Source organism: Camellia sinensis, chromosome 3 (genome assembly GCF_055761805.1).
Source record: "Camellia sinensis isolate YWXY chromosome 3, ASM5576180v1, whole genome shotgun sequence".
In the NCBI taxonomy this organism is placed as follows: domain Eukaryota; kingdom Viridiplantae; phylum Streptophyta; class Magnoliopsida; order Ericales; family Theaceae; genus Camellia; species Camellia sinensis.
This window is the reverse complement of record NC_138963.1, coordinates 228,069,056-228,086,590: the sequence shown is the minus strand read 5'-3', so window position 1 is coordinate 228,086,590 and position 17,535 is coordinate 228,069,056. Positions and strand designations below refer to the sequence as shown.

The following is a 17,535-nucleotide window of genomic DNA, read 5'->3' as shown; positions in this document are numbered from 1 at the left end:
CACAACAACTGTCACAACATTGTCAGCTACAACGGTTCGACATGACCCCATAAACTGTCTTCTACATCGGTCTGACACCGCCATCCAGTGTCCTCTACACCGTTATGACACCACCATACAGTGTCCTCTACAACGTTATGACACCCCCATACAGTGTCCTCTACAACGTTATGACATCACCATCCAGTGTCTTCACCAATGGTCTGACACGACCATACAGTGTCACCTATCCTCTTTTATTTTTATGTATTTTCTTGTTTTGTTACTCTCTCTAAACTCAAGTTGGTTAGTTTCTATCCTCCTTAAGTTTGCGGGGGCTGTTAAAATTTACCATCACCTACCACCAATTTACCATCACCTACCACCACCTACTCCTCACCTACTCCTCACCTACTACACTCACCCTCTCCTATATAATGAGTCACTCACCATTTGTAATAAACACACAACATATATCAATCAATAATACATCAATTTTAACAGATGTTCATCACACAAATAAAGAAAATCTTCAAATTGATGTAATTGTTGCAACTACCTTTCCAAGGTATGCCCATGAAATAGCTAGAGATACATCTATTTGCAATCCCCGTATAAAAGCATGTTGTTTCAATGCACTATGATCACATAGACAACCCAACAACACCCAAAACTCACTGTTATCACCCTCAAGCAACAAGCCCCCCAAGGACATCTTCTCAGGTAGCTGCCTGGTAGATAAGATGAAAATTTAAGGTAGCAAATGGTTAGTCATATAGGATAATTTAATGGACATAAAATAAACCAGGCTTACCAAGCATTATGGTCCTGCTTAAAACACTCCTTCAAAGAACAAATGAGATCCGAAGCGATAGCAATATCAGTATAAATATTTGCTTGCCAGGGGGCCAAGTGCAAAGCCCGCTGATAGGAACTACAGGCAGAAACTGCGGCTGAGTGACAGGTCCTTTTCCAGGAAATGATGGAAGTGCTGAAAGCTTCGTCATCAGTTTCTAATCCCAAGCCTTCCTCCGTCCATGGTAAACATGTTGCATACGCAAGCTAATAAGGAGGGAATATCGCCTTGTATTACACCATTTGTGTTTAAAAAGGAAAAAAATCGAGTACTGAACATAACAATGACATGAACCCTCATAGGAAAGCAATAAATATATTTCTGATAATAAATACTAAAAGGAATGGAATGGAATGGAATATATACATAATACATGAAAACAACAACTGCGTAGGTTGAGGGGAATTCATAAAACAATATACAACCATATTCCCATATGGTATGGAGGTTGAAAAGCTAAAGCCAAGACCAGAACCCTTTAGATGACCATACCTGGATATCTCCATTCAACTTCCAAATACAAGAAACATTTCCAGCTAAGCAGGTACTTGCTTTTGCAACATTAGATGCCTCCTACAATATCATAGGAACTTACTTTAGAAATGCTTGTTTTCAGGCATCATGCGGGGTGGCATGTTTTCTATGGTTTATTTCCTATCAAATGGTATACAGTAGTTCCAATATTACTAACCTCTAACAGTGAAGCTCCCCATTTAAATGCGCCTGAACTTGTACATTCCTTGGATAGACCAAGCAGTGCAGAAGCAAGGCCATAATGAGCAGATAAATTTTGAGGAGAGATTTGTAAAGCTTGCTGAAACTGCTCAACTCCCTTTATGAACAAAGATAAACAGTGACAATCAACATATCATGTCTAGCAGAGATAAGCATGAGAACCCTATGAAAAATTTGTCACTAAATTTCTGTATATATTTCATGAACATAGAGCAAGCATGGGACTATTACAAAAATTTTAGAATCACCGTCAATATTAATATGGTTATTTTGATCTTTATCAATCTCAGATCATGCTGAGTTGTGCAAGTGCTATTCAAACATGTGGTTAGTCCACAAAATGCTTCTTAACGATTCAACTTGGTGGTTCAGTTGTTTTTGTTTATACAATAGATAAAGAATGTTTTAAGTAGCAAACTGAAGCACATGAAAAGGGGTAGAAGTGAGTTTCAATAAAAACCCACACCTAAGATACCTATAACAAAGAATATCAAACTAAGAATTTTGGTCTAGAAGATTGATGAATATAACAAACCAAGACTTCAAAGCTGTACACACACCCAAAAAAAAAAAAAAAACAAAGAGAACTGCAAATAACAAAGAATATCAAAATAAGAATTTTGGTCTAGAATATCGTCGAAAACAAACCAAGACTTCAAAGCTGTATCAATTTACACATACGCACATAAATAAACAAACTGCAATGTAAGGATATCAATAACTTGTTGGGTGATAGTGAACTAGCTACTTATATATGGCACAGCACGTGCAGAATGTTTGTTAACTACCATAAACAAGTAATAGAAACAAATCATACCTTTCTAAAGGAACCAAGCATCAAATTAATATTTCCACTTTCAACCAAGGGAAAGACTCGTGAGCCCTCCAACTCAATAGCCCGCCCATATGACTGTTCAAATACCAAGAGAATCAAACACAACCACGGATCATTCAAAACTTTAAACAACTATAATAATCCAATAGAATACAGGACCAAGATAGAGCCATAAATAGCATGACATGGAGTGATATTCATGCACTAGTAATTAGGATAAACCACTTCAAGAAATAAGGCCACCTAGTATAAAAGCTTGTTTGGAAGAAAGAAAAATTTAAAGTTTTAAAGAACCAGCACAGCTTGTTTGGAAGACAGGAAAATTGAAAGTTTTAAAGAACCAGCATACTTATATCTTTTTCAGATTTTTTTTTTTTCAGAAGTAGAAAGTAACTGAAAGTACACTGGCATAATTACGCGCTCATATATAGTCATTGACAGTTGTATGTGTTTCAAATTCAATGCCTTAATCTGTCTTGAGTAAGTGAATGACATTAGCGGATTCTCCTTTAATAATAATAAAAGCGACTCATTAAAGCAACTGAAATTCCAGACATTGTAGCAGAGTGTTTTCTGTAAGCATGATGCGGCTTACAGAAACATTTTCCAAATAGCAGCGGTAGATTCACATCCAATAATTCAAAAGAGCATAAAAACTAGGTTCAAGTTTCAACAATACACTAAGTAAGAAAACTTTTAAACTTTCACTTTCCCTACAGTAGCAACCACACAAGAACCAGGAATTAAACCCTTGCCTTCCCCAATGAACAAAAAGAAAAAGAAAGAGATGGAAGAAAATTTGAAACCCAAAGCCTACGATCACAAAACAGAAAAACAAGAAAGCAAGCAATTACCTTAATAGCTGCAGTAAACATGCCTAACCGCTGGTAGGCGAGACCCAAAGCCTACGATCATATCATAACAATGAAGAAAGAGCAAGAATGATTTTTTTAAAATTCAATCATAACAAATAACAAAAGCAGTAAGCGGTGGTAGAAAGACAGGAAGGACAACGAGGAACAAAGTACAGACTTCCCACAAATCAGCACAGGTAGGATAGCCTCTGATGGAATGCTGAAGACTAGGTACTGCTTCAGACCATTTCTTTTGATGGATCTGCAAGCAAAGAGCGCTAAGTGCAGCAGAAAATAACAAAGAGAAAACAAAATTACAAACCTAAGCCTGAGAAGAAGAAGAAGAAGAAGAAGAAGAAGAAGAAGATACCTGAAGGAAACCCAATCTTCGAAAAGCCCAGAAGGCCCTTGGGGACTTGTCTGAAGCTTCGCTGCAAACAGCAACCTCCAGGCTCTCCTTACCGCCTTCGTCCAACAAATCACACAGTGCTTCCTGAACATGAAATGACATATATTCGCACACAATCACAATCACAATCAGAATTGGGTTGGGTTAGTAAAAGAAAAGACAAGTAGAGGTGGTTGCGTTGCTAATTTGGCAATTCTTGCAAGGAAAACTTGGGAATTATAAATAAATAAATAAATAAAACAAGCCCAACAAAGAAACACACCCACCCCAGATTCGGAGTCATCGGGAGAGAGGGTGACAGCTCTCTGGTAACACTTGAGAGCTCTCTGGTAGTCGATGGATACTCGACTGTAATAATGGCCCAAATATCTAAAAGCAGTGCCGTTGTGAGGGTTTAACTTAGCCGCTACCAGAAAATGCTCCGCCGCTTTTTCTCTGATTTCTTTCGATTCTTCTTTCCACAATATCAATCCCTGGTGGTCAGTCACAACATAAAAATAAATAACAATAAAATAAAAATGCAAGAATTCACTCGTCTCGGAGGGTTCAAATCAAATGCGTGCGGGGCTCCAGCGTGTTTATAGATAAATTATTATGTATCAAACAAATAAACAAACATAGAAGAATAAAGAAAGAAAGAAAGAAAGAAATTGTCGTACCAGATTCAAATGGGGAAGGGAGTCATTAGGGTTGGAGTCTATAGAATCTTGCAACTGCCGTAAGACAAAAGCATCTCCTCCACCGTCTACTACTTCTTCTTCCTTCTCCTCCTATAGAAACATAATAATCAAAAACACAATTGGTTTACATCACAGTTGCATCAACAGTTGCTAAAAAAAAAAAAGCACCAGGAACCGAAAAGAGAAAGATCAAAATGAGGACCATTAGTACTGTGATCTCCAATTCGGATTTGTCAGACTCTGCTAAAACCCTAAGCCTCTGCTACTGTTTCGTTCCGGCGGGGCGGGGCGGGGCGGGGCGTCGCGTTGCTATGCTATGCTATCGTTGTCCAGAACCCTTTTGAAGCGGAGAACCAATGTACAAAATGGATGTTAATTTTTCGTACCTTTCTTTTTTGAATAATAAATTTTTTATACCTTTCTTTTTTGAATAATAATCACCATGCTTGGTTTGAGTTTTCAGAAAACTCTTTTCAGAAAATTTTTCTTTTTTATTTTTTATATTTTTTTATTTTTACTGAATTTTTTTAATATTTTAAATAATTTTTTTACTTTTTAGACACATCTAACATAAATACATCTAAAAAATAAAAAATTTGTAAAAAAAAACTTTTAAAAATTCACTAAATACCAAAAATATTAAAAAAAAACAAAGAATTTAGTACATTTTTTGTATTTTTATGTATTTATTAATTTTTTAAAATATTTTTTCACAAATTTTTTACTTTTTAGATACATATAACTAAGGCGCATCTAAAAAAGTAAAAAAAATGTTGAAAATTTAAAAAATATTCACTAAAAACAAAAGAATACGAAAACCAAAAAACTCAGTTTTCAAAAAACTTAATTCAAAAAACTCAAACCAAACACACTGAATGCTTATTTGAGTTTTTTTTTAAATATTTTTATTTATAAAAAAATAATTTAGAGAATTGACTCATTTTTTAAATTATTTTGGAAACTAATCTACTTGTTGAAATCATATTTTTGAAATTAAAATTACATTTTTAACATGTAATTTCACTTTAAAATCGTATGTTAAAAATATAATTTCAAAAAGTGAAATCCATGTTAAAAATATAATTTTAATTTAAAATTATATTTTTAAAATATGATTTTAAAAAATATATTAATTTCCTAAATAGTTTGAAAAAGTAAGTTAATCCTTTAAATTGTTTTTATTAGAATGTTTAAAAAAAAAAAAACCTCCACTGATTAGGTATATTTATTTATTTATTTTTATTCATATCCCTATAATATAATCCATTAAACTACCATCACAATACACAAATAAGAGGGTCAAACCATTGAAGGTGAAATCATTAACCTCATAATAGTTACAATATTTTAAGAGTTATTTAGAATGATTTAAATAAATATATTTTTTATTTTTTATAAAATTATGTATAAAATAATATAGAAGTAATATGATCTAAATAGAAAGTGATATAGTTTAAATAAGATAGATATATATATATATATATATACTAAAGTAGATTATGTTAAATAACTCCTTATATATACTAAAGTAGACTATGTTAAATAACTCCTTAATCTAACAGATTATAATACAAAAATAAATAATTACATGAATTAGGAGAAAGACAAAATATGTATATAAAATATTATGATTTTTATATCATCTCTTGTTCTGACGGAAGGGAGAGGGGGAGAGAAAACACGTGAAATTAATTAAGAAAATAAATGATTTCATCCTATATTATTAAATAATATTTTATGTGCTGTATTTATTCTATGTCAAATAAATGATTTCATACAAAATATGTTCTATGTCAAAGACATTTTTGGTATTATGAAGATAATAATAATTTGTTTTTTTATTTTGTTTTGTTTTTTTAATCTCTCAACCTTTTAACACACTGGATTAAGAAAAATTACAATGTAATGGACAATTAAACCTGAGATAAATATAGTTCATAAATTGTTGATTAATAATTATATGTCATGTTTGTTTTGTCAATAAAGTAAATGTTTATAAATAAGGGAGAGCTCCCATCTGATTAAATAGCTATCGATATCTAATCAACGTAATTTTTTTACGGGGATAAAGTATTCGACGAGCCCTACACAATGAACGTTTCAAATCATCGATGCGGGCTTCGTGGTAAGCCCACGAACACCCAACAGTATCATGAGGCTGATTTTGACTAGAGAGAAGCCTTTCCCTATAAATAATAATCCATTTTTTTTTCAGTAGAAAAATCCATTAAGTTAAGTCAAACGTTACTTACAAAAGAGTCCATCCAATAAAAAGTTTATACCAAATAAAGTAAAAATATTACAAGAAGCACAAAGTAGAAAAACTATAAAAATATCCAAACGCACAGTTCTAACTCGTACTCATGTTCGTACTGCGAAGCAGAGCCGATCATAAGAGATTAACAATAGAGGATGTATGAGATAAATGATAGGTTACAACCATAGACAGGGTAAGTTTTACAATCACCATCGATGGACTTTGAGTTACACAATCAAACAACTAAAAAAACAAAAATACATAAATAGGAAAATAAAATAAAATAAACCTTAGTCCCATACCAAGATCTGGCAGCCAGCAGCTAAAAGAGGTAGATCTAGAGGCCGAGAAGTATTAGATCTAAGCCATGGAGACCACGAAGAGGCAGATCAGGAGTTGGTAGCGACGCGGGAGTAAGGTAGAATAAGAGGGAGAAGGTGGCTCCGGTAGAGCCCATGGCTAGGTAAGGCGGACTGACAAGGGAGAGAAGAGGCAATAAGAGATTCCACCATAAATGAGAAGAAAACCTCACAATGAAGGAGGAATTGGAAAGACAAGCTTCCAAAGATTATTGAAACAAAAAATGAAGGAGGAGAGGGGGTAGAAAAAGAAGAAAAGGGGTTGGCGGTCGGCGCTTCTCTCCTCCACCCCAAGCGGCAGCCAAATCTCAAAAACCCTAGAAAAAAATGATAGAGAGAGAAGCTCTCAAAAAGTAGAGAGAGTGTGTGATAACCCTGTTTCGTATTATGCTAATTGGTCATTATTATGAATGTGATTGTATGTTTGATATGATTTTGTGTGCCATTTATGTGATAATATGTGATTTTGAATTTCTATCTGTTCACCGTAGGAATATCTGTTTGATTATCTGCTTTGGAATTTAAATTAAAGGCCCTATCGGCCACAGAAACCGAAATTGACTACGCCATTGTGATTGGCGTAATTTTTAGAGCCTGCGGTGAAATTTAATGGGTTAGTGCTCAATTATTTAAATATTAAGAAATGTGTTTGAGAATGAGCATATAAATGGCCAATTACACTCTCATTTTGTTGTTTTGGAGGCTCAAATCAGATTTTTATATCTTAGGGAGAGAGTGAGGCCGGCTTAGAGAGAGAGAGAGAGAGCTCAAATTGAGGTTTTGATCTTGAAGCTTGAATAATTTGAAGACCAACTCAAGAATTAAGCATAAGTTTGAAAGATTAAGGCTTCTAGGTGAGTAATCAACCCTTAATTCATGAGTTTGAGTTGTAATTTTGTGAATTGAAGATTAAATGGTGAGTTAGATTATGATTGAGTTGATTAAGTTGAGATTGAAGTCCATACGTTCATGCATGTAGAGAATTCTTACGAAATTACATAATCTAGTATGTAATATGTGAAATATGAAAGATTGTAGGTTGGATCATACATGCAAGCATGGTTTTAGTTGAGCTTCATGAGAATGAACACCATTTGCACCATATTTGTAACATGCATGTTTGATTATTGAAAGTATGAAGCTTATATGAGGGTTGAATGCATGAGCCTTAAGTATACTAAAGGAATGTTGATTTATTTTGAAGAATTGGGCCATGATTTTGAGCAATTAACCTCATCTTGCTTGTATACTTATGATATATATTGTATTTTCATGTTTTGAAACCAGAATTGTGGGTTTTGGACTTTTAAAGGTTGAATTTGAGCTCAAGAACAAGTTCTGGAAAACCCAGAATTCTTGACGTCCGCTCAAGCAGAGGAACCGTCGCTCGAGCGTAAAATACAAGTTTCCAAAATATTTTGCAGACATTGATGTCCACTCGAGCGGGGAGCTATTGTCATGACCCAAACCTGCCCCTATAGGTTTAGCATCGTAACCAGCCAGTAATCCTTGGATTACCGAAGGCCTCTAAACAGATTGACAATATTAAGGGGCTAGCGGAAGCTAATACATAAATATAGTTGTCCAATGAGCTGTGCTAACTTATATGAAACGGAATATTTAAAAACTTTATATACATAGTCAAAAGTCAATCATACATTATACTCACACACATTAAAGTATCTGAAGTACGGCCAACAGAATTATATCAAGTCATATATATACACAGAACCAACAGAACTTGAACACAGGACACTTCGAGAACCTCTATGTAAGGCACAATGGTTGGCTGACAACAGAACACAGATCCAGACAAAAAGCCTTCAGGCTCGAACTCCAGAATGCTCACCTATACATATATATACACACAGTGAGCCAAAGCCCAGTGAACAACATTAAGGTAAAGAGGTTAGTGAACGAATTCCGAACATATCATAGGCGTAAAACAGATCTTAGCATAATCATTCTCATATCAGAACATAATAATGGTACATTCCATAGAACACATCACATAACGTCTTCCGACTAGAGTAATCGGTTCCGGATACCGATTAAACACATATCACCACAAATGAAGTGGCTAACGAGATCTCGTAATTACTTGTATGTCATGGACCCACATTTTTATGCCGCCCCCCATGACTTGGGACTATCTATGGATGCCATAATAGATTTCAAACATGGAATATTCGTTCACGAAAACAGATATCATTTCAGAAATCACAGCTTATCATATTTCATTTAGAACATAATTCATATGAACGTATCTTTACGATAACATTACTCACAATGGTTTCAGTAAGCGGTCAATCAATCCTCGAGTCTTGACCTACAATCACAAAATACATAACACAAGCATGTCTTATCATTACACATTCAAGTGGCCATTAAGGCTTAGCTTTCATTACATTAGTTCTTATTCTTTCTTATCACATTGCCTAAAACACACACATTTGCAGTCTCGGAACTTAGTACATTATTTTCTTTGTGTGTTTCTAATCCATAACCTCATTACTATGGCTTAATTAAGGCTTAGGAATGCCTAAGATGCAATGAGGATGCCAAAACATGCCTTGGAACACTTAGGCAAAATTTCTGAAAATAAGGTCCACGCTCGAGCGGACATGCAAAATGTGAATGGTCGCTTGAGCGCACATTCCTTCGCTCGAGCAATCTGTAAAAGACATGAAACTTCTGGGAACTTGCAATTTACGCTCGAGCAGACTTTTGGTCGCTTGAGTGGAGTGTACGCACTCAGAGTGGTCGCTCGAGCGTGAACTCCCACGCTCGAGCGTAGATGCAAATTCTAAAATTTCCAGATTGCACCTTCAAGCTCGAAACTCGAATTCCAACCTTCAAAACACATATCTTGGGCCCCAAAACTTGAGATAACATAGTAAACTTGTAAAACATGAAGAATTACGAATTATTTCATAAATCATGGCCCAAGAGTTTGTTAAAAACTCACAATTTCAACTTAAAACATGATGAATGTTCATGAACACAACATGCATGGGTTTTCTTGGTCTTGAGCTTCCCAAAACATGATCAAACATCACAAAACAACTTGAAACTTAATGATTTCCCCAAATGAAGATGAATTTCAAATATGCAAGAGAGGATTCATGGAAATTATGCTCAATTTGTAAGAAAATGTACATACATGCATGAATTGCTACTCAAATCTTCCTTCTAAGCTCAATACACACCCCTAAACACATAATCTTCATGTTGATAACTTAGATTTATAATTTAGGGGTTGAATTCATACCTATAGTCTTGAATTAATCTAGCTCTAGCTTAGTTTTGATGAATCTAAGCCAAGGTCTTCAATTCTCCTTCAATTCTTCCATCTCTCTCTCTAGAATTGCACACACTCTCTCTCTAAGAGAAAACCTCAGATTTTTGCACTAAGAGGAGCAAAGAATTGAGCCAAAAAATGAGTTAAGGCTCATATATATATATTTATGGTGCTAAAACACATTAATTAGAATATTAGGCTAACCAAACATGACTTAATTAATCGTTCTGAATCAATTTTTAATAAAACTTGCCATGTGATTCTAAAAATTCCAAATAACATATCGATGTAGTCAATTTCGGTTTCGAATGCCGATAAGGCTTTCAATTTACATATTAAAGTGAAATTCCAAACAAATATTTCTATAAGTAACAGGTAGAAGACCAAATATCGTGCAAATTACATAATAGACCATAATTTATTTTAATCCTCTCGTTAACATCCTTAATTACCGATTAGTGGTTAATTGTGGATTGGGGTTATTACAGCTATGTAGAGTAACTTTCAGCTCGAGCGTCCGAGTTCACGCACAAGCGTAAAAACGAGGCAACTTGTCATGACCCGAACCCGCCCCCGTGGGTTAAGGACATAATCGGCCAGTAATCATGAGATTACCTACAGCCTCAAACCAAAACAAATGTATTTTTAACAGAGATATTGGGGGCCATGCGGAAGCAGTTCAAAACTTTGTCCATAGAGCTGTGCTTACATGGCACATCCATACAACCAGACACATATACATTAATAACTCACAACAGAAATGTAGTAGCATAAGTTCCGTACAAACAGGATCACTCAAAAACTAAGTCAACCCATGAAACTATATACAACATATACAAAGACTTCGCCAATATAGCAACATAAAACAAAATGACAAAAGGCAAAGACGAGTCTCGTGCGTGAGACACATGGGCTGACTCTCCAAAACTCGGTTGTTCCACGCAGACTTCACTAGGGCTGGGTCTGGACCTCTCTTGGCTCACCTACAAATACATGAATGAGCGTGAGCGATAGCCCAGTGAATAATATCAAATAAGAAGACACAAACGATATGTAGAACAACATACTCCGAATGGCCTTGGGCCCAATTCACATTTTTATTTAACATTTATTCTTCATTCCTATCAAAACGGCCTCTGGCCCATCCATCCATGTCAAAACGGCCTTCGACCCATTCATTTATGTCAAAACGGCCTCTGGCCCATCCATCCATGTCAAAACGACCTTCGGCCCATTCATTTATATCAAAACGACATTTGGCCCATTCATTCATGTCAAAATGGCCTTTGGCCCATTCATTCATGTCAAAACGGCCTTTGGCCCATTCATTCTCGTCAAAACGGCCTTTGGCCCATTCATTCATGTCAAAATGGCCTTCGACCCATTTGTTCATGTCAAAACGACCTTTGGCCAATTCATTCTTGTCAAAACGGCCTTCGGCCCATTCGTTCATTCGTATCAAACATTTGTCCATAATTCAAACTGGCAAACTCACAAGGCTTATAAGGAAATAAACAATTGGACAACTGATAAGTTTCAAATATCGATATTACTCTCACTGATCGGTTGGTTGGTTTGCCCTGGAGTTCGACCCTACACAGTCCATGAACACAAAAGGGTCAACAACCATTCAATCCGTTCCCAAATTCACATTTTTCTCTTTAGGCTTTATTCTTATATCTTTAACTCAATTACAATGCTTAATGCATGCCTGAGAGTACTTAGAAGTGAAAGAGAACAGAAAACAAAACACATAACGCATTTTCAAAATTTCAGAAAACAAGGTCCCCACTCAAGCGTGGACTTCCCCGCTCGAGCGGACCCTTGAGGCCTGCAAAAGTACTGGATAGGTGAAAATTACGCTCGAGCGTTCATTATGGCGCTCGAGCGGAAGGCCTCTCTATATGGCTTCCCGCTCGAGCGTGCACTTCTCCGCTCAAGCGGACACCATGTCTGCAAAAAGTACTGGATGTATCATTTTTACGCTCGAGTGTGAACTTGGACGCTCGAGCGGAAGTTCATTCCACATAGCTCCCCGCTCGAGCGCGAACTTCCCCGTTCGAGCGGACATCATGGTCTGCAGAAAATACTGGGAGCACGAAATTTACGCTCGAGCGGCGGTTTCCTCGCTCGAGCGGACATCAAATTTTTGGGTTCTCCCAGATTGTGTTATTGAGCTCAAATTCGACATTTCAACCACATTTCTTGCATATTATGGCTCCAATTTCACATATACTTATACTAACATGATATAAACACCAAAACACATCATGATGGAGCTCAATTTATTGTATTACCTACATGCATGTCTCAAATTAATCCAAGTTCATCACCAACACGTCAAATTCAAACATGCAAAGCTTACACTTTCATGATCTATTCTTGCATGTGAGAAATACACATTATTCAACAACTTATTTGGGGAAGAAATGGTCATACACATGGATTTTAATCAAACTTCAACATAGATTACACAAATTAAGCTCAAACATGGAAATCCATAGCAACTCTCTACATGCATGTGTTCTATGACTTCAAATTCAATAAAATAAACTCAATTTCCTTATAATCAAACTAATTCATGTTCTTGGCTATTAATCAAACTTGAATTTACAAATTCCAAACAAAACCCATGAGATACTCACCTAGGAGCCTTGATTCTCACCATCTATAACAATTTCTTGGGAAATCTTCAAGGTTTCCAAGCTTTGAGCCAAAATTGCACAGTTTCTCTCCCTTTCTCTCTCTATGGCCGGCCCTCTCTCTCTCACAATTGTATAACTCAGATTTTTGAGTTCAAAAGAATTAAAGGAGAGTGTAGTGCATACATATAACAAGCCCCACTAATTCAATTTAATAATAATAAATAATTGGGCACTAATTCCATAATTTAATCTGTTTAATCCGACCCGAATCAATTTTTCAATTAAACTTCACCGTAGGCTCTAAAAATCATGCCAATCATAATGGCGTAATCAATTTTGGTTTCAGTGGCCGATAAGGCCTTCAATTTAATTTCCAAAGCAGATAATTAAATAGATATTCCTACGGTGAACAGCTAGAAATTCAAAACCGCATATATTCACATAATGGCACACAAAATCATATTAAACACATAATCATACTCAAATTAAGGACCAATTAGCATACTACGGAACAGGGGTATCACACAACTAGAACTTTTGTAGACTTAATGGGTCCGCTCAAGCGGCAAGTCCACGTTCGAGTAGAGACCCCTATTTTTGAAATTTTGTAAAGATGTTTTGTGTTTCGTTTTCCGTTCTCTTCCACTTCTAAGCACTCTTAGGCATGCATTGAGCATTATGAATGAATAAAAAGGATAAGAAAGAAGCCTAAGAGGGATGTATGAATTAAGAACGGATTAAATCGTTTGTAACCCATATGTATTATGTGATGTGTAGGGTCAAGCTCAAGGGTGAATCCACCAGCCGATCACTGTGAGTAATATTTTCATAAATATATTTGAAGTATGTTATTTGTCCAATTGCTTACTCCTATGTAAGTCTTATAAGTTCGTTAATTTGAATGGTGGACAAATGTTTACTATGCCAAATGAATGGGTCAGAGGCCAGTTTGACATGAATGAAAAAATGTTTGGGCCAAAGGCCAGTTTGACATGAATGAATGAATGAATGAATGGGCCAGGGGCCAGTCTGACATGAAAGATAGAATGAATGGGCCAAAGGCCAGTTTGACATGAACGAAAGAATAAATGGGCCAAAGGCCAGTTCGACATGAATGAAAGAATGAATGGGCCAGAGGTCAGTCTGATATGAATGAAAGAATGAATGGGTCAAAGGCTAGTTTGACACGAGTGATACGAATGAATGGGCCAAAGGTCGTATGACATGAATGATATGAATGAATGGGCCAGAGGCCGTATGACGCGGATGAATTGGGCCCGAGGCTGTATGACGTGTTTGGAACCGTAGTCACTTGACCTATATTTATATATATGCAAGATAGAAATACGAATTGGGCCCAAGGCCATTTGAAGCACGTTGTTCTAAATACCGCTTGTGTAACTTCTTTATTATTTGATATTATTCACTAGGTTTTCGCTCACGCTCATTCATGTGTCTGTAGGTGAGCCAAGGGAGGTCCAAACCCAGTCTCAGTGAAGTTTGTGTGGAACAACCAAGGTTTTGAAGAGTCAGCCCTTACGTCTCACGCACGAGACTCGTCTTCGCCCTTTTGCTATCTTGTTTTATTTTGTCATGTTGGCGAGGACTTTGGATACGTTGCATATAGTTTTGATTGACTGACCTAGACTTGAATGATCCTGTATGTACAGAACTTTGTATTAGTACATATTTTGATGTGAGTTATTAACATGTATATGTATGGTTTATTATGACGTGCCATATAAGTACAACTCTATGGACAAAAGTTTGAAATTGCTTCCGTTTGGCCCATTTACTCTGATGAGTTATGTCTGGAATGGTTTGAGGTCGTAGGTAATCCCTTGATTACTGGCCGGTTATATCCTTAACCTATAGAGGCGGGTTCGGATCATGACAGAGAGTGCTTATTAGATAATTAAAATAATCATTATATTGAATCACATGTTTGATTGTGAAATCATGCTATTTTTGTGTTTTGGCTAACCCTTGCAACATGTTTACTTTTACTGTTTTTCTAATACAAAAAATATATTTAAAAAAATAGATAAAATAATATTATATGTTATGAGATTAATTTATACTGTTTTAAAAAAAAATGTTACACGTATTTGCAAAATATAGTCAACCTCAAAACTATATAAAAATCATATATATATATATATTATTAAAAGTAGTGTTTTTCCTATTAGTTAAAAGCTTATTTTTTCTAAAAAAGCCGCATCAGAATGCCTTTTCAATTTACATATAAAATTATACAGAAACTGAATTTCAATTATGATAACCAATTTTATATGGACTCTATTTGAGAAATACTTATTTTTCATATATTGTTATATAGTTGATATTTTAATTTAATTAATATAATATTTGAAAAAATATATATTTTGATATATAGATAAATAAATAAGACAAAATGTGTTTAATTATGCACACCATACAGATGAAATTATTTATTATTTATTTTTTTTCTATCTTATTGATATCTTAATATTAATTTTTATTTAACATTAAATTATTTATTACAAAATATTTATGTTTAATTTAAATTTTATATGCTTATATACAATATGTATAAATAATTTAAAAAGAATATTAAAGAAAAAATCAATACTCTATATAATTAATTTATGTATTTTCTTTTTAATCCAATCAGAATATATGTATATTTAATCTTAAAAAAAATTGTGTAGCTCCATTTATACATATTTTTATTTTCCAAATAAAAATAAAAATAAGGAATTAGAATCACTTTTAGTTTTATCTTACTAATTTTCTATATAATTTAACTATTATTTTTAAGAAAATATTACTCATAAATCCCATTTAGAGAAAAGTTATTCCATTTAGTCCTAAAAGTTTTATTTCAAACCAATTAGTCATTTTTATTTTAGGTATGTTATTTCCTTGATTTGGGGGTTTGAAAGTTTACTTGTTTGCTCTTACGTGTGATTTTGTTTAAATTTTTTTCTTAATGCTGGGTGTGCGTAGGTGATGTAAGTTTTTACGTTTCTATTTTTTTTGTGGAGATTTAGTGAAGTGATTTATAAGTGGATGATGTTACCTCGTTTGTGCAGTTATTGGTGTGGTGTTCGTCCCTATTATAACATTGACATTAATTAATATCCAAATGTAACACTAATGTAACACGTAAAAAAAATTTCTTACTATACTTTTTCCAAACATAATACTCCAATATAACATTAAAAAAAAAACTCTTTAGTATAACACTCTAAAGTAATACACAAAAAAAATTCTTATTATAACACTCTAATGTAATACACATAAAAACTTCTTAATATATTTTTCTCAAACGTAACACACTAATATGACACACACAAAAATTTATTAATGTAACACACACAAAAACTCCTTAGTATAACACTCTAATGTAACATAGAAAAAAACCTTATTGATGTATTTTTTCAAATGTAACACTCTAATATAATACTCTAAAAATACTTCTTAGTGTAACACTCTAATGTAACACACAAAAAAACTCTTTAGTGTACTTTTTCTAAACGTAATACTTCAATATAACACTCAAAAAAATTTCTTGGTGTAACACTTTAATGTAACATACAAAAAAAAATTCTTTGGTGTACTTTTTCCAAATGTAACGCTCTAATGTAACCAAAAAAAAAAAAAATTCTTAGAGTATTTTTCCCAAACATAAAACTCCAATGTAACACAAAAAAAAAAGAAGATAATGTGAGATTCTATTCTAAAAGGAGTACAAATATTCCTTAGTAAAGTTTGAACAAATGTAAAATTGCAAACTATGAGTGTTATGTTTGAAAAAAATACCCTAAAAAGTTTTTTTTAGTGTTTTTGTGTGTTACATTGGAGTATGTTACATTAGAGTGTTATGCTCAAGATTATACTGATTGAAGTGCTACGTTTGAAAAAAGTACATTAAAGTTTTTTTTTTTTTTTTTTTTACATTGGAACGTTACATTTGGGAAAAGTATACCAAATAAATTTTTTTGAGTGTTCCGTTGTTACGTTTGAGAAAAATATACCAATGAGCTTTTTAGTGTGTTACATTGAAGTGATACGTTATTGGAGTGTTATATTAGACTGTTAAGTTTTTGTTCGTAACGTGTGATTTGTTATAGAATTAGGGAAAATTCAAAACTTCTGTAGTTCAAATTTCCTAAATGTGTAATTTTACATTTTGATAAAATCATTTTTATTCCTAAAAAGTTAAACCCAAACATGTAAGCGACTATCCTTTTTTATGTAATTTTTACTTTAATGGAAGCTTTGGGCTTATAAGAAAAAAGAGAGGACTAAACTGTTCACAATGTCATATTTTGAGATTTATTGGTGATTCACCCTATTTTAATATCAAAATGATTGTTTATTTTACTATCTTATAATTTAATATATATCATATAAAATAATATATGATAATTACACTTTATAGCACAATAGAACTAAAATTATTAAAATAAGCAAATAATTTAACTAATTTATTATATATAAGTATTCTACTAACATTTTTATAGAACGATAATGCTAAGATTATTAAAATAAATAATTTAAATTTAAATTAATATTATTCTTTTATAACACATATTATACTATAAAATATCGTTACATTGATTAAAGTTAACTCCATTGTG

At 33.8% G+C, this 17,535-nt stretch overlaps 1 protein-coding gene across 2 annotated transcripts in view; it reads right to left on the bottom strand.

Moving 5' to 3' along the window:
- LOC114269309 (Tetratricopeptide repeat (TPR)-like superfamily protein) overlaps positions 1–4,749 on the bottom strand; it is a 42,634-nt gene extending 37,885 nt beyond the window's left edge. For both annotated transcript variants that reach the window (XM_082922461.1, XM_028210606.2), the window contains exons 1-11: positions 4,551–4,749; positions 4,328–4,438; positions 3,935–4,141; positions 3,630–3,752; positions 3,438–3,521; positions 3,260–3,310; positions 2,388–2,480; positions 1,527–1,667; positions 1,328–1,408; positions 794–1,041; positions 539–710 (exon numbers count right to left, since the gene is read on the bottom strand). In XM_082922461.1, coding sequence (XP_082778587.1) covers positions 539–710; positions 794–1,041; positions 1,328–1,408; positions 1,527–1,667; positions 2,388–2,480; positions 3,260–3,310; positions 3,438–3,521; positions 3,630–3,752; positions 3,935–4,141; positions 4,328–4,438; positions 4,551–4,553 — 1,314 coding nt within the window. In that variant the 5' untranslated portion in view covers positions 4,554–4,749. The remainder of the gene's footprint in view (positions 1–538; positions 711–793; positions 1,042–1,327; positions 1,409–1,526; positions 1,668–2,387; positions 2,481–3,259; positions 3,311–3,437; positions 3,522–3,629; positions 3,753–3,934; positions 4,142–4,327; positions 4,439–4,550) is intronic.
- Between the last annotated feature and the right edge of the window lie 12,786 nt (positions 4,750–17,535).